This window comes from Rhinopithecus roxellana, chromosome 15 (genome assembly GCF_007565055.1).
Source record: "Rhinopithecus roxellana isolate Shanxi Qingling chromosome 15, ASM756505v1, whole genome shotgun sequence".
Classification (NCBI taxonomy): Eukaryota; Metazoa; Chordata; class Mammalia; order Primates; family Cercopithecidae; genus Rhinopithecus; species Rhinopithecus roxellana.
Window position 1 is genome coordinate 66,905,857 of NC_044563.1, and position 17,866 is coordinate 66,923,722.

At 42.4% G+C, this 17,866-nt stretch overlaps 2 protein-coding genes and 1 pseudogene across 11 annotated transcripts in view; 2 read left to right on the forward strand and 1 right to left on the reverse strand.

Moving 5' to 3' along the window:
• LOC104656835 overlaps nucleotides 1–4,462 on the reverse strand; it is an 83,355-nt gene extending 78,893 nt beyond the window's left edge. Inside the window, exons 1-2 of the mRNA XM_030918634.1 lie at nucleotides 4,390–4,462; nucleotides 3,965–4,287 (exon numbers count right to left, since the gene is read on the reverse strand). Of these exons, the coding sequence (XP_030774494.1) occupies nucleotides 3,965–4,287; nucleotides 4,390–4,462 (396 nt within the window). The remainder of the gene's footprint in view (nucleotides 1–3,964; nucleotides 4,288–4,389) is intronic.
• Nucleotides 3,650–17,866, forward strand: part of ZBTB44 (zinc finger and BTB domain containing 44) — a 70,919-nt gene continuing 56,702 nt past the window's right edge. For 5 of the 10 annotated variants that reach the window (XR_004053566.1, XM_030917701.1, XM_030917700.1 and 2 more), the window contains exon 1: nucleotides 3,695–4,203. The gene's annotated coding sequence lies outside the window, so the exon portion shown is untranslated. Of the gene's footprint in view, nucleotides 4,204–17,866 lie in introns of all 10 variants that reach the window. The other 5 variants (XM_030917707.1, XM_030917706.1, XR_004053565.1 and 2 more) reach the window with 3 other exon arrangements.
• On the forward strand, nucleotides 13,812–13,889 carry LOC115893817 (annotated as a pseudogene).

Consider the following 17,866-nt stretch of genomic DNA (forward strand, 5'->3'; position numbering starts at 1 on the left):
TTAGTCCCCCAGACAGCTCGTGGCTGAAATATAACTCCTGGAATTTGCCTGGAATTTGCATTCCTCAGAATCATCCACACCGGGTTAATAATTAAAGGTTCCTCATACTGTCTACATTCGTTTGTTTCACCTGTGTACAGGATTCTGATTTCACAAAATCCTCCCAGCAGTATTATTTAACCTAATGTCAAAGAAAGGTGTGTATATTCCAGCAACCCAGAGGCAAGTCTCTACCAGCTCAAGAAGGAAAAAGGTGGGAGGCTGCAGAAGCCACAGAAACTGACCCTGCCCAGAGCCAAAACAGACAAGAGGGCTCCTGCAAAGTTAATCTTCTTTGAATTTTTTCTCACACCCTCTCCAAGCATCTAGCATTGAACTCTTAAGGGCCTCACAGTCACTTGTTCGTTAATAAATTCTTCAGACCTGAGGTGGGGGTGGAGTGGAAGGATGATAAAATATTTAAATGTTAAATGAGAAAGAAAAGCAGGAAAATGCTCAGCCTGTAATCCCAGCACTTCGGGAGGATCGCTTGAGCCCGAGTTCACATAGCAAGACCCATCTCTACAAAAAAGTTTTAAAATTAGCCAGGCATGGTGGCACGCTTGTAGTCCTAGCTATTTGGGAAGCTGAGGCCACAGGATGCTTGCGCCCAGGAGTTTGAGGCTGTATTCAGCTATGATTGCACCACTGCACTCCTGGATGACACAATGAGAGCCTGTCTCCCCCAAAAAATTTTTTAAGTGGGAAAAGCAGAGGAAACAAGGGAATAATCTAAGGGAAAAAAAGTTTTTAAATGATAAAAGCCATATATGACAAACCCGCAGCTAATATCACACTAGACAGGAAAATATTGAAAGCCTTTCCACTAAGATCTGGAACAAGACAAAGATACACATTTTCACCACTCCTATTCAACATAGTTCTGGAAGTCTTCACCAGAGCAGTTAGGCAAGGCAAAGAAATAAAGGGCAACTGAATTGGAAAGGAAGAAGTCAAATTATCCTTGCTTGCAGATGACTTGTTCTTATATTTAGAAAAACCTAAAGACTCCATCTCTCAGAACTTTGATGAACGAATTCAGTTAAGTTGCAGGATACAAAAATCAATTGATTTTCTTTTCTTTTTTTTTTTTTTTTGGAGACGGAGTCTTGCTCTGTCACCAGGCTGGAGCGGCACCATCTCGGCTCACTGTAACCTCCGCCTCCTGGGTTCAAGCAATTTCTCACCTCAGCCTCCCGAGTAGCTGAGACTACAGGCGCATGCCACCATACTCAGCTAATTTTTGTGTATTTTTAGTAGAGACGGGGTTTCACTATGTTGGCCAGGCCACTCTTGAACTCCTGACCTGGTGATGCACCTGCCTCGGCCTCCCAAAGTGTTGGGATTACAGGCGTGAGCCACCGTGCCCAGCCTAGTTGATTTTCTATATACTAACAGCCATCAATCTGAAAAAGAAATCAAGAAAACAATCTCATTTACAATAGCTACAAAAAAGCAAAATAAAATACCTAGAATAAATGTAAGCAAAGAAGTGAAAAATCTCTACCCGGAAAAGTATAAATATTGATGAAAGAAGATGAAGAGAACAAAAAAAAAAAAAAAAAAGAAAGAAAGAAAGAAATCTATCTCATCTATCTCATTGAAAGAATTAATATTGTTAAAATATCCATACTACCCAAAGCCACCTACAGGTACAGTGCAATCCCTACCAAAATACCAGTGACACTCATCACAGAATTAGAAAAAACAATCCTACCGTTTGTATGGAACCACAAAAGACCCTGAAAAGCTAGGGCAATTCTGGGCAAAAATAACAAAGCTAGAGGCATTCCTCTACCTGACTTCAAGTTGTACTACAAAGGAAAGCAAATTTTTGTGTCAGTGTAGTTGTTGAAGAGCTGCCACCGCAGCCCCTGGAGAAACACTTAGAAAAGACTTGCCTCATGCTCTTTTATTGACTGACTATCGTATTAAAGGCACTAGAAGAGGTAGATAGGATTTGACTACTTCATTTCCACCCTGATTCTCGTCCAGTTGCTTACCACCTACATACATTCTCACACATTCTTTACCAGGGCCCCAGCTCCTGCCCTTTCCTGAGTCCTGCTCTGTGGCCGCCAGTCCTCTCCCAGGTAAGCATTCCGCCTTCTATCCCTTCCCCTCTTCAAATCTTAGTGCAAAAGTTTCTGGGCCTAATTCGCATCTTTCTGATTTTTCTCATCTCTGAAATGGGAATAATAAAAATGATAGTGGGAATAATAATAGAAACCTGTGATAAAACCTGTGAATTACAGTTGCTGTGAGGATTAGATAATATTATACACACCTGAAAACTTGTTGGAAACTGCGAAGGACTATAAAAACAGAAGTTGTTTTTATTGCCTTTATTTCTAAAGAAGATTTCAAGTGTCAGGGTGTTCAGGTGCTTGGCTGCTTGTCTCTCAAAGAGTGAATTAATGTGAGATGTTGCCAAGTGTTTCAAAAGGAAAATCCACCCTACTTCAGCGGGACGTCCACCCACCTTGCACAAAACCCTCTGGAAAGAAGTCTTTCGGTTTGCAAGCTGGAGGTGTGGGAAAACACAAAGCGCCCAAGGTGCACCTGCCCGCACCCCGCCCGCCCCCAGGCACCTGGGGCGCTGCCTCCTGCAGTCCCGGGCGCCCGTATGACCTCCGGGGGCGGTGCGGAGAGCGCTCGCCCGCCCGGCCAGGGGAAACCAAGACTTAGGGCCCTAGGAGTTCTAACTCCGAGGTTGATTGATTTTGCAGTTGACCAAGAACTTCAAAACCCCCTGGGCGGTACCGGTTACTTCGCGATGGCCCGCACACTTCCTCCGGGAAGGCCAGGGAAGTAAGTGATGGTGTAGTAAAAAGGACAGATTCACGGTTGTGGAAGAAGTTAGGTATACTTTTGGAGCAGCTCTAGGTGTCCCTGTGTTGGAGGAAGGAGAGGGACCTGGGAGTCCATTTCTCCACTCATCTCAAGAGCCGCACGTCCTGCCAGGTCACCGAGGCAAGTGCTAGAATGGCAGACAGCAAGCAGTGCGAGGAGGCCCGAAGAGCCACGCACTCCAGACACCCGCCGCAGGTCGCAGTCCGCCCACGACGGGGGCGCGGGCTCACCTGTCTGCGGGGCGGCCCTTGGCAGGCCTGTTTCCATGGGTGAACAATGGGCACCTTACCAACTAACCTCTCTCGCCGAAGAGGGGCTGAAGTGTTTCGATTTCGACCTTGCTACAAAAACTACCCGAGAAAATAGGAGTTATGTTTTTAGTTCGAAGAAAAAAAAATGCTGTGTGACTCCTGTGGAGAAATGCTTCTCAGGTGTGATTGGGGAACTGGGTAAGAGGACGGCTTAGAGGAAGGACAAATGGGACAGGGCTTATGGGGGATATGAATGTAAATCTGCACCTGTGAACACATATACAAAAATACAGTGTCAAAACTCACGGCCTCTCTGGGTCACGCTGGCTCTACCGTCTAAGGAGACGGAGTCACCCACAGTGCAAGTCCCGACGGCCAGGAGGGCCCATTTTCTGCGCTTGCGCAATCATCACGTTTTCCCCTCCCCGCCCCGAGCCCCGCCCCCGAGCTCGCTCCGCCCCGCCCCCTGCTCCTCCCCTTCCCCAGTCAGGCCGCCCGCGCAGAGCATTGTGGGACACAAACAAAGTGCCCCCAAACAGGCTGGAGTGAGCGGAGCGGCAACGGTGGCGGCGCCGGCCCGCACGCGCGCGGCGGCGGCTCCCTCCCAACCTCCCCCTCCCCTCCCCTCAGTCCCCTTCCCCTTCCCCACCCCGCCCCGCTGGGAACACGCGAGCCGTCGCCGCGCTCCCCCAACAGCCGCCTGCCCTCGGCCAACCGTCCCCAACGGCCGCCCGCGCGCGGCTCCCGGGCCCCCTGGCTCCTCCCCTCTGGCCCCTCCGAGCGCTGGGGGTGCTTCCCTCCCCGCCTCGTCGCACTCCCACCTCGCGGGCACGCCGGTGGGCTGTGCCGCCATGCCCCAACCACAGGCTGCTCACGGGCCTAGGCGCGGCGGCCCGAGATAGGGGCCCCTGAGCCTCCCGGGGGAGGAGAGAGGCAGCGAGCCGCGCGCTCCGCCCCCTCCCCCCGGGCCGCCGCCGCCGCCTCGCCGCCTCGCCGCCCCAGCCTGGCGGGAGAAGGAGGAGGAGCAGCAGGCCTCCGGGCCCGGCGCCGCCGCCCGCAGGTAACGGGGAGGGGAGGGCGGGCTCCGGTAGTGCGGGGGGCGGCCCCTGCACGCTGCCCGGGTTTGACACCGCGTGGCCCCCACCTGGCGCCGGAGGGAGTGGAGAGCGGGTCTGTCACCCTGGTCCGCGCCGGGAGACACCCCACGGGATCCCCTCGGTGGCATTTAATCCTTCTGGGAGGAGACCGGCCTTGAGCCCCACGGTCCCGGAGCAGTTACCCCGACCTTCCGGGGAGCTGCCCGTCCTTTGCACGCCCATTTGCCCAACACCCTAACCCGGAGCGGCCGGAGGTGTTGCCACCTCTCACCTGGTCGAACCCGGGAGGCTCAGACCTGTTTTTTTTTCTCCTCCTTTCCCGTTTTGCTTTTTCTCTGGTACAGGAAAGAAAAAGATGGCACTTCTTTAAAAAAAAAAAATATATATATATATATATATATATGTATATGTGTATATACACACACACACACAAACACCTTTTTTTCTTTCCTTCCTGAGGATCACTCTGCATCTAGTCGTTTTATTGCTGGTCTAATCAGAAAAAGGGGTTACCTCGAGAAATGACAGGTACGTTAGAACTGATTAAAGGAAATTGCGTCCATGTGAGTTGTGTGAATCCAAGCAGAATTTAGAATAAAACCCCGTAATTGTGTGCTTTTTTTGGAACTTACAGAAATGAAGACAAAAACTTAATTTCTTTTTTAGCATGTAAGTAGATAATGTCTTGAAGTCAGGAAGAAATTCTCTGTAACTTCCACTTATTTTCTTAGTGTTTTATTTGGAGATCGGCTAATACCGGAAGCAAGCTGCACAATTTTGATTTCCTTTTCTCTAGGTGTTCAGTTGGAATTCTTGGGTTTAAAAAATACTGTATAAATCTTCATTTCCCCCATTACTTCACTGGGACTGTCAGTGGATTAATAATAATTTTACCTAATGTAGTTTCCCCTTCTCATAGAATGTGAATATAATGAACGTTGTACTGTAGTTTTGTATTTTGGGATTATTAGTAATATATTATGAAAACCAGATTTATTTATTTTGTGCAGTACTGCTTGGCATTTTTGCATTTGTAATTAATTCTCAGAACAACCTAATGATGCAGATATTATTACTTGAATTTTATAGAAGTGACAAACTCAGTGATATGAAGAATTATAACTTGCCTTAAGGACACACAACTAGTAAGATTGTTTAGATTTCATCCCAGATATAATTCCGGTGTAGGTGTACTTTCGTGTACTTTCTACCGTACTTCTCAATGGAAGTACAATTTTATTAACTTTGTTATGAAAAATTTTAGTCTTACAGAGGTTGGTTCTATACAGTTGTGATCGGTTATTCATGCAATGAATAAAAATGCTAATCAATGCAATGAATAACCAATTTAGTGATTCGCATTTTTGCCATATTGTTTCCCATCTTTCTCTGTATGTGTGTAATTATTTGAAAGTAAGCTGCAAACACCGTAATCCTTAAATGTTTCAGCAGGTGTTTCCTCAAAATGGGGACATTCTCCTACTAACCCCAGTATCATTATTAATGCCTATTAAAATTAACAACTCCATCTTCAAAATTCCTCAGTTGTTCCAAAGTGTCTTTGAGGGTTCCGCCCCCAGCTGTAGTCAGTCAAGATTCATGCATTCATTCCATTTGGTGATTAAGTCTTTAGTCTTTTTTGTAAAATGAAGAATATCCATCCCCTCTCCTTTTTGCAGGGGAAATTGAATAGGATGAATGTTCCCTCCCTCCTTTTTTTCTGACACCTAATTGACCAAACCAGTTGTCTTGTAAAATATACCCACATTCTGGATTTGTGCCCTCCTAATGTCATTTCATTTATTCCTCTTTCTCCCTAAATTTCCTATTAACTGGAAGTTAGGTGTAAAGGAAGGCTTGATTAGCTTAAAGTAAAACTTCGTTTGGCAAAAATATTTAATGGGTGATGCTATGTACCTCTTATTGCATAATATAGGAGGCACATAACGTCAGATTCCCACACTATTAATGATGCTAAATGTGACCATTTGATGAAAGTCCTGACTGCTGATCTGTTGTAAAGGTGTGGTTTGCCAGCTTGTGATTAACATGTAATCTTGGGGTAATACTGGGACACTAAGCAAGTACCCAGGTTCTGACAACCTTTTGCTTAGCACCCATGATGACTTTTGCTTAAATCAGTTGTTTTATTGGAGGTTCTCTCTAAGGAAGAGGTTTTCTTCATCAAGTGCAGGTAAATAAACTATTGTTCTTCCCCAAAATGCAAATTAAATGCTACATTTAATCTCTTTACTTTTCAATATTCAGAGTAAAGAGCCTGAGAAATAGCCACCCCCAATGATGGCATATTAAGATGTTTTTTGGGGGAAGGGTGAATGATACCACTTCGTTCTCTGATGGATTTTAATTTATTCCTTGTTTTATAACCAGTTACAGTCGTTTTTCTTTTTAATGACCAAATTGTCCCAGATTTGGTCAGTAGGATCCATTTCAAGCAGACTCTGGTGTGTTTGACACCCCTGCGCCCCGTTAACCTTGGAGTGCTTTCTGACACAAGTTACTCCAGGGTTTATCTTATCCTTTCTTTGCTCACCTCTGGAAAGGACTGTTTATCCAAGGAGTCTTGGTTCTTTTTAGTGAGAAATCATATATAGAAACCAAGTTTTGGATGTTTTTCATATTCATTGCTGCTGCAGTATCTTTGCTTCTAGGTGCTTTGAGAGGAGAGAACTAAGAAAAAGTTTTTTGCTTGTTTAATCATGAGTTCAGAGTGATATTCCAGTTCCTATTTAGCAAGCAGACTTTTTCTTCCTTGACTCTATGTTTGTCTCGTCTTAAATGAAATCTTGGTATTTAATTCAGTTAATAAGCTGGCCAAGCATGATGGCTCATGCCTATAATCCCAGGACTTTGAAAGGCCGAGGCGGAAGGATTGCTTGAGCCCAGGAGTTCAAGGCCAGTCTGGGCAACATGATGAGACCCCATCTCTATAAAAAATAAAACAATGAGCCGGGCATGGTGGTGTGCGCCTTTGTTCCCAGTTGTTCAGGAGGCTGAAGCAGGTGGATTGCTTGAGCCCAGGAGGTTGAGGCTGCAGTGAGCCATGTTCATGCCCCACTGTACTTCAGCCTAGATGACAAGTGAGACCCTGTCTCAAAAAAAAAAAAATTAATAAATCTATTTGCTTTCTCCCACTGTATGCGTAAAATCATTTTAAAATTATAGTGCTGGTATTGCTAATATCAATAAGCTTCATAAAGTTTAAGATTTCTTTGCATTTATTTTCATATTTAGACTATATTGCGTGAAGAATGTATAATGAGTACTGTGTCACTTGAAATACTTTTCTTTGGTTATGCTACCAATTTGATATGGTTCATAGGTTTCAGTTTTTACTTAGGATTTTATTTTTGAATATGTAAAGTATATAAATAGTGTAGATGTCAAAATAATGGTTTAAAACTATATTTGGATTAGGCCGGGCACGGTGGCTCACGCCTGTAATCCCAGCACTTTGGGAGGCCGAGGCGGGCGGATCACGAGGTCAGGAGATCGAAACCATCCTGGCTAACACGGTGAAACCCCGTCTCTACTAAAAATACAAAAAATTAGCCGGGTGTGGTGCTGGGCACCTGTAGTCCCAGCTACTCGGGAGGCTGAGGCAGGAGAATGGTGTGAACCTGGGAGGCGGAGCTGGCAGTGAGCTGGGACCACGCCACTGCACTCCAGCCTGGGTGACAGAGCAAGACTCCATCTCAAAAAAAATAACAACAACAACAACAAAAAAACGATAGTTGGATTAGCCGGACATGGTGTGGCACATGCCTGTAGTCTCAGCTACTTGGGAGACTGAGGCAGGAGAATTGCTTGAACCAGGGAGGCAGAGGTTGCAGTGAGCCGAAATTGCACCACTGCACTCCAGCCTGGGTGACAAAGCAGGACTCTGTCTCAAAAGCAAAACAAAACAAAAAAAACTGTACTTGGATAAACCTCATTAAAATTACTTTTTAAAGATGAAGTATTGTTTACCTTTACCGTCCTCCTTTTAATATCTACTACATTCTCATATCAAGCTCAGAAGAATTAACAGTAAGACAAAGTATGTTATGTGAAGCCACATAGAAGTACTTTTAAATTTTAAAATTAGATCCTGCTTCCTCTGGCAAAGAGAAATAACTAAGACTAAGTTTTAGAAGTTAGCAGAGAAGTGGATTCCATGCTTACTTTTTTTTTTTTTTTTTTTTTTAAGAAACAGGGGTCTCACTGTGTTGCCCAAGTTGGAGTGCGGTGGCTATTCACAGACTCAGTGCTACTACTGATAACCATGGGAGTTTTGACCTGCTCTGTTTCTGACCTGGGCCAGTTCTCTCCTCATTAGGCAACCTGGTGGTCCCTCACTTCCAGGAGGTCACCATGTTGATTTCTAATTTAGTGCAGACACCCAATCGGCATAGGATACTACAGCCCAGAACTTCTGGGCTCAAGCGATCTTTCTGCCTCAGCCCCTTGGGTAGCTGGGACTACAGACACGCACCACTGTGTCCGGCTCTTTTTGTTTTTTAAATAGAGATGTTTTCTCACTATATTGTCCAGGCTGATGTCTCAAACTCCTGAGCTCAAGTGATCCTGCTGCCTTGGCCTCCCAAAGCGCTAAGATTACATGCATAAGCTTATAGCCATAGGCCTAGATACCATATTGTTAAATAAAAATTTCATAAAAGTAGAACTGTAGCTTTTACTTAAATCATGTCTTTAAAGAGGCATGTAGTTGGTAGAGGTTTTATGAGTCCATCTACTTTTCTAACGTTTTTTGTTTGTTTGTTTGTTTTTGAGATGCAGTCTCCCTTTGTTGCCCAGGCTGGAATGCAGTGGCTCGATCTCGGCTCACTGCAGTGCACCGCTGTCCCCTGGGTTCAAGCGATTCTCCTGCCTCAGCCTCCCTAGTAGCTGGGATTACAGGTGTGTACCACCATGCCCAGCTAATTTTTGTATTAGTAGAGATGGGGTTTCACCATGTTGCCCAGGTTGATCTCGAGCTCCTGACCTCAATGATTCACCTGCCTTGGCCTCCTGAAGTGCTGGGATTACAGACGTGAGCCACCGCATCCAGCTGACTCCATCTATGACAAAACTGGAATAAATATGCTTTGTACAGATAAAAAGGCATTTGGATGTGTGATCAGTGGAGATAACACATTTTGTTTGGGTTGGACCTGAATTTGATAGAAATTCATAATTACATGATCTCAAATGAAGTTTTAAGAGGGAGCAGTGTTCTGCTTACTTTAGATGTAAAGTAAGCAGAGCACAATTAGGCAATTTATCAGCCTCCTGTCAACCAAGTGCTGAAAAGCAAAACTGTGCCTGTAGTGTGTTTTCCTGTGTTCATCCTCACTGTCATAGGTCACACTAGCTGGGACTGGTGTTACAGGCGGTAAAGGAATTTACCAAGGCAATTGTAGGTAAAGAAGGGCAGATTTATTAAAGAAAGTATGAAAGTAGGTTGGTTGCAAGGGTGCAACGGGCAGATCAGCAAGAGGGAAGCTGACTGCCAGGAGACAATGGCTTGCTGGGGCTTTTATAGGATGATGCTTCTGCTATGTGCTGCAGAGAGGGCTATGTGCAGTACTGATAAGGCCAAGGTTGCAGTGAGCTAACTTGCATTTTTCTGTCAGCCAAGAGTCTGGTGATAAGTTGAGTGCAGAAAACTTGTGAGTTATTTGTGCAGGAGGGCTGTGTGTCTTGGACCATGAAGAAAGGCAGACTTATACCTTATCTGCTTTTTCTTTTTGCTGTGCCCTTTTCCCACCAGCCTGACTCCTTTTCCCTTATTAGGACTCCACAATCACTGCTTTCAATAATAGAGTGAACATCTAGTTCCATTAGGGAGTGGAGTGGGAAGATGGAGAATGCTTGCACTTGGACCCATTCACCCTCATTCTGTCTTTAATCTCAGTAAAATACATACACTACCCAAGGTTCTTAGAACACATAAGGTGATGAAAAAGAATACTACAAACAGTTGCATGGGTATGTGTAGCCATGTAGCAGCTAGAACCTGTTGTGTAAGCTGAATGAACTAATACAGTGTTGATGATAATGCTAACATTTGTTATGCCCTTTCTGTGTGCCAGCTGTGCTGAACATTTTATACGTTATCTTATTTAAATCTCACATTAACCCTTTGACATTGCTACTAGTATCTTATTTTGCAGTAAGGAAACTGATACCTAGAAGCATTAAATGACTTGCCTAGAGTGTCACAATAAGTGGCCGGCCCAGGTTTCAAACTCAAGGCTGTTTAGAGTTAGCACTTAGCTGCTTTGCTTCACCTCACAACTAAATGTAACAAGTCATAAAAATTGAATATATTTTCCATCACCATGAATAGGGAACTACAGGACAGATGCTGTAACAACCTCAAAGATTACAATGGAGGTATGTTCTGAAAAATGTGTCATTAGGCGATTGTGTCATTGTATGAACTTCATAAAGTATACTTAGACAAAACTTGATGGTATGGCCTACTCTATATCTAGGTTATATGGTATAGCCTATTGCTCCTAGGCCACATATCTGTACAGCATGTTACTGTACTGAATGCTGTAGGCTTTTGTAACACAGTGGAAAGTATACGTATATCTAAGCATATCTAAATCTAGAAAAGGTGCAGTAAAAAAATGGTATTACAGGGTTGGGCGCGGTGGCTCATGCCTGTAATCCCAGCACTTGGGGAGGCTGAGGCGAGTGGATCACCTAAGGTCAGGAGCTCAAGACCAGCCTGACCAATACAGTGAAACCCCGTCTCTACTAAAAATACGAAAATTAGCCAAGTGTGGTGGCATGCACCTGTAGTCCCAGCTACTCAGGAGGCCAAGACAGGAGAATTGCTTGAACCTGGGAGGCGGAGGTTGCAGTCAGCCGAGATCACACAGCTGCACTCCAGCCTGGGTGACAGAACGAGACTCTGTCTCAAAAAAAAAAAAATAATATGATATTATAATATGGGACTCTTGTGGTATTTGTGGTCTATCATTGAGGGACACATGCCACGCATGATTGTATATCATTTTCCTTTCTAATAGATGTGGGAGTTTCTGACCCCTTGCTTCAGAAACTGCATTTAGATACCACTTTAAAAGGCATTTTAAAAGTAGAGTATCAAAAATCAAGATGGATTGATGAATGGATAGGTATGTGATAAAACAGTTACAGTAGAATGTTAATGGTAGGATCTAGATATGGCTATTCAGGTATTCAACTGTAATTTTTTTTTTTTTGCTTGAGTTTTTTTTTTTTTAATTTTGATAGTTTTGGGGGAACAGGTGGTTTTTGGCTATATGGATAAGTTGTTTAGTGGTGATTTCTGAGATTTTGGTGCACCCGTCACCTGAGCAGTGTACACTGTGCACGATGTGTAGTCTTTAATCCCTCACCCCACTTCCACCCTTCCCTCCAAGTCCCCAGAGTGCATATGCTTTTGCATCCTTGTAGCTTAGCTTCCACTTATAAGTGAGAAGATACAGCATTTGGTTTTCCATTCCTGCGTTACTTCACTTAGAATAATGGCCTACAACTCTATCCAAGTTGCTGCAAAGGCCACTATTTCATTCCGTTTTCATGCTGTAAACCACATTTTCTTTATCTGCTCATTGGTTGATGGGCCATATTTTTGCAATTGTGAATTGTGCTGCTATAAACCTGTGTACATATGTCTTTTTCATATGACTTCTTTTCTTTTGAGTAGATACCCAGTAGTGGGATTGCTGGATCAAATGGTGGTTCTACTTTCACTTCTTTTTTTTTTTTTTTTTTTTTTTTTTTGAGGTAGAGTTTCATTCTTGTTGCCCAGGCTGAAGTGCAGTGGCGCAATCTCGGCTCACTGCAACCTCTGCCTCCTGGGTTCAAGCAATTATCTGCCTCAGCCTCCCAAGTAGCTGGGATTACAGGCATGCACCACCACGCCGGCTAATTTTGTATTTTTAAGAGAAATGGGGTTTTTTCCATGTTGATCAGGCTGGTCTCGAACTCCCAACCTCAGGTGATCCTCCCACCTCAGCCTCCCAAAGTATTAGGATTACAGGTGTGAGCCATCGCACCCAGCCTACTTTTGTTCTTAAAGGAATCTCCATACTGTTTTTCATAGTGGCTATACTAGTTCACATTTCCACCAGCAGTGTGTAAGTGTTCCCTTTTCACTGCAGTCATGCCAATATTTATTATTTTTTTATTTTTAAATTATAGCCATTCTTACAGGAGTAAGGTAGTATCTATCTCATTGTGGTTTTAATTTGCATTTTTCTGATAGAGATGTTAAACATTTTTTCAGTATTTGTTGGCTGTTTTTATATCATTTGAGTATTGTCTATTCATGGTTTTTTTTACACACTTTTTGATGGGATTGGTGGGGTTTTTTTGTTTGTTTTGTTGTTGTTGTTTTGCTGGTTTGTTTGTATTCCTTGTAGATTCTGGATATTAGTCCTTTGTTGGATGCATCGTTTGCAAAAATTTTCTACCACTTTGGGTTGTCTGTTTGCTGATTATTTCTTTTGCTGTTTAGAAACTTTTTAGTTTAATTAGGTCCCATTTATTTATTTTTGTTGCATTCACTTTTGGTTTCTTGGTCATGAATTCTTTGCCTAAGCTAATGTCTAGAAGAGTTTTTCTATTGTTATCTTTAAGAATTTTTAGGATTTCAGGCCTTAGATTTAAGTCTTTGATCCACCTTGGGTTGATTTTTATGTAAGCTGAGAGATGAAGATCTAGTTTCATTCTTCTACATGTGGCTTGCCAATTATCCCAGTACTATTTGTTGAATGGGGTGTCCTTTCTCCACTTTATGTTTTTGTTTGCTTTGTCAAAGACCAGTTGGCTGTAAGCATTGGGCTTTATTTTTGGGTTCTCTATTCTGTTCCATCAGTCTACATGCCTGTTTTTATACCAGTACTGTGCTGTTTTGGTAACTATAGCCTTGTAGTGTAGTTTGAAGTCAGGTAATGTCACTCCTCCAGATTTGTTCTTTTTGCTTAGTCTTGCTTTGACTATGTAGGCTCATTTTTGGTTCCATATGAATTTTAGAATTTTTTTTCTGGTTGTGTAAAATGATGATGGTATTTTGATGTGAATTGCTTTAAATCTGTAGATTGTGTTTAGCAGTAAGGTCATTGTCACCATATTGATTCTACCCATCCATGAGTTTCCATTTGTTTGCGTCATTGATGATTTGTTTCAACAGTGTTTTGTAGTCTTCCTTGTAGAGCTCTTTCACCTCCTTGGTTAGATATATTCCTAAGTATTTTAATTTTTCTTTGGCAGCTGTTGTAAAAGGGATTGAGTTCTTGATTTGATTCTCAGCTTGGTCATCATTGGTGTATAGCAGTGCCACTGATTTGTGTACATTAATTTTGTATCCTGAAACTTTACTGAATTCATTTATCAGATCTAGGAGCTTTTCATATGAGTCTTTAGGGTTTTCTAGGTGTATGTTCATATAATTAGCAAACAGCAACAGTTTTGACTTCTTCCTTTGCAGCTTGGTATAAAATTCTTTAAATTTTTCTGAATCTGAAAGTTTTCATAATAAAATGTTACTGATTAAAAATATGTTCTTAGGACTATACTTTCAGGGATCATTTCTGTAGTTTGTTACTAGAGAAGTTTCTCTGAATGTGTAGAGCACTGGAAAAATCAATATTTTTTTTAAAAAAGGAAAAAATATATGTATATTCTTATTATAAAGCAGTATTGGCAGCTGTATAAAAACCAGTAGCATGCGGTATCCTCCATGTCTGGGTACAACGATCCTCTGAAAAATTTATTAATTCTTCCTAGTCTTTTATCACTGAAAATGGTCAAGCATTAAAGACTGTTGTAAAGAGGGTTCCCTCTTTACTTAGGAGGCTTCTAATTAAGCTCCTTCCAATATGATTTTTTAATACTCTTATAAATATTTCATATATCAAATTTCCGCCTGTGGTTTCCTGACATTTTGTAACTCCTATTGAATATACTCTTTATATAGGCGTTATGGGGTGTTTTTGCTTTTTAAGTGCTACCACATTCACAACTGTAACAGATAGTTCTTGGTACTTCAGAATAATTGTTTAAAATTTATCTCCTGTTAAGCTTAAAGTTACATTAGTTTTTCTTTGTTCTTTATATTAGAAATACTTCACCCCATTTTAATCAATGAGCTAGAAATATTCCAAGCCATAGGATTTAAAATAGTGATTGTATGTGTGTCTTTAAAAAATACATTGGATTTGTATTATACTTCTTGAAGGCCACATTGAGTGTTAATTTTTTCACTAATATTATTAGTTACAACGTTGATATCGGCTGGCACATTGTTACATAACTTACCCCGGAGTAAATCACTGACTTGTATTATCATGTTATTTCATGTTGATTACTCTGTCTTGCAAGAGTGAAATGGGTGGGTGAAGCTTATTAATGTCTCACTCTTACAGAATAACATCCTTCGTGTCTCCACATTGAACATTCTTCCCTTTTAATACTTTTCTTATATAGCTTAAAAAAAAAAAAACTTAAAATTACAGATGTTTGATACCTGGTCTTTTTACAATTTTGGTATTCTGTTACTTCAGGATATTGCTACCCTTCTACAGGTATTAAATGATATGTTTTGTTTTGTTTTGTTTGGTTTTGTTTTGAGACGGAGTATTGCTCTTGTTGCCCAGGCTGGAGTGCAGTGGCGCCATCTTGGCTCACCACAACCTCCACCTCCCGGCTTCAAGCGATTCTCCTGCCTCAGCCTCCTGAGTAGCTGGGATTATAGGCATGCACCACCACGCCTGGCTAATTTTGTATTTTTAATAGAGACGGGGTTTCTCCATATTGGTCAGACTGGTCTCGAACTCCCAACCTCAGGTGATCCTCCCGTCTCGGCTTCCCAAAGTGCTGGGATTACATGCGTGAGCCACTGTGCCCAGCCTTGGTGTGTATTTTTTAATGCTGAAGTGATTGGCTGTTGATTTGGTTTTGATAGTTTTTCACGCACTCAGCATAACTACAAACATCTTGGCAACATGTAACTAAGACTGTGAGTCTCTGGAATCTAGTTTTTGTGGAACTACTACCCTCTAGCTTCTGAAACAACTTTAGATGATTCCTTTTAAAAATTATTTTCTTTTATTCAGATCTTAACCTGTTGGGTATCTGATCCTTGTCTTTTCTTGGCAGGCAAGCATATCCAGTAGTATATTTTATTAAATAATCATGCTCGTTGATAAGAAAATAAAGAATAAGTTTTTCAGGGACTTAGATTTACTTATTTTGCTTTAATTTCACTTTGTGTGTATGTGGGTGTGTGTGGTGGAATTTCACTCTGATCGCCCAGGCTGGAGTGCAACAGTGCAATCTTGGCTCCCTGCAACCTGCACTGTCCTGGTTCAAGAGATTCTCCTGCCTCAGCCTCCTGAGTAGCTGGGATTACAGGCGTGCACCACCACGCCCAGCAAATTTTTGTATTTTTTAAGTAGAGACGGGATTTCACCATTTTAGGCAGGCTGATCTCGAACTTCTGACCTCAGGTGATCTACCTACCTTGACCTCCCAAAGTGTTGGGATTACAGGCATGAGCCATCACCCCGGCCCTCGTTTCACTTTTTTACTGGTGATGGTTACTGATGTGTGTATGTGTTTCTTCTACTTACAGCTTTTTCTCCTTCTTCCATTTTTCCTGAGTTTTACTTTTTCTTTGGCTCTTTGCTTTTCTTACTTTCTGCTTTGGACCTTCCCACTGCTCATTGCCTTTTTGTGGCTTTCCATTACTGAATCAAGATGGTTTCTTTTATCTTTGGTGCACTTCACATGCTGTATAAAACTAAGCCATTCTTCCAAGAGAATTATTTTTATTTACAGGAATCACTGCTTCTCCTTGTCTTTGGGTCCACTTGGTATTGTTCTTTCCTTCTTTCTACTTTCCGCCACTAGTTTTACCTAGCTTTACTTTGAGAGGCAGTATAGCATAGTGTAAGGAGCACCAATTAGCATGCTAGTTGGGTTCAAATCTTGACTCTGTTACCTGTTGTGTGGCTAATTCCTTAACTTGTCTATGCTGCCTTTTCTTCATTGGTAAAATGAAGATACCTGGTGATAGCTATCACAAAAGGTTATGTGAGAATTGTTACATAATATGTAAAAGGTACTTAGAACAAGACTTAGCACGTACTGGGTACCATGTAAGTATTAACTATAAGCTAATGATTATTGTTACTTTTTTTTTTTTTTTTTTGAGACAGGGTCTCCCTCTGTCACCTAAGCTGCAGTGCAGTGGTGTGATCGTGGCTCATTATGGCCTCCATCTCCTGGGCTCACCGGGTTCAAGAGATCCTCCCAACTTAGCCTCCTGAGTAGCTGAGACTACAGGTGCACTCCACCACTCCTATCTAATTTTTGTACTAGAGATGGGGTTTTGCCATGTTGCCTTGGCTGGTCTCAAACTCCTGGGCTCAAGCAGCCTGCCCAACTCAGTGCTGAAATCACAGGCATGAGCCCCCGCACCTTACCTATTGTTATTACTTTTAATACAAAATGGTTCAAAGCAGTTGGATCTTCAGTGCCTCTTATCAGACATGCTTCTGGTTTATTTTTTTTCTCCACATTTATTTATTTATTTATTTGAGACAGAATCTGGCTCCATTGCCCAGGCTGGAGTGCAGTGGCACATTCTCTGCTCCCTGCAGCCTCTGCCTCCTGGGCTCAAGCCACCTTCCCACCTCAGCCTCCCAAGTAGCTGGGACGACAGATGCACACCACCATACGCAGCGGATTATTATATTTTTTGTGGATACGGAGTCTCACCATGTTGCCCAGGCTGGTCTTGAACTCCTAAGCTCACATGATGTGCTTGCCTTGGCCTCCCAAAGTGGGATTAAAGGCATGAGCCAGGATACCTGGCCTCCACATGTTATTTTTTATGTTTCATTGTCTTAACAATTCTACCTCATCATCTCTTCTCTCAGGAGTCCACCTCTTCTTATAACTTGAAAGAGGAGTAAAACCAAAGCCAGACAAGAACTCTAGCTACTTCTCACCACCCACCAGTAAACTTAACTATAACTGTACTCTTTCTTTCCTCTCCCCATGTCCCCAGCCTGGGCCTCCTCCTGTTTAAGACCAGTCCTTTCACTCATCCTCTGAATCCCATTTCCTTCTACCTATCTAGGGACCTCACACCATCTGTTATCACCTGTTTCCTGTATCTTTAACCTTTCCCTCTTTTCTGTGTCTTTTCCGACAAAAATCAAAACATTCTCTTTGTATTTTACTGTAATAAAAAAAAAAATCTGAGAGAAAAACAAAGGAAAAAAACATGTTCTAGCTTGTCCATTCTGTAAAAAATCAGTATACTCTCTTGACCCCTTATTTCTGTCCAGCTAACCCCCTTGCTGTATTTTTAGAACCTAGCTACTTTATGATGAATTGTCTTTACTCACGGTTTTCACTTCCTCATGTCTGTATATTCTTTCCTTTTCTATGGCAATTTTCTAACTCTTCTACTTTTTTCTTATGTGCTATTATAAGGTCATCAGTGACTCCTTTGTGGCTAAATCCAATAGACTTTGGTTTCTATCTTATTTGACCAGTCAGCAGCATTTGACACTGTCAATCACTACTCCTTGAAATACCTTGTACCCTTGG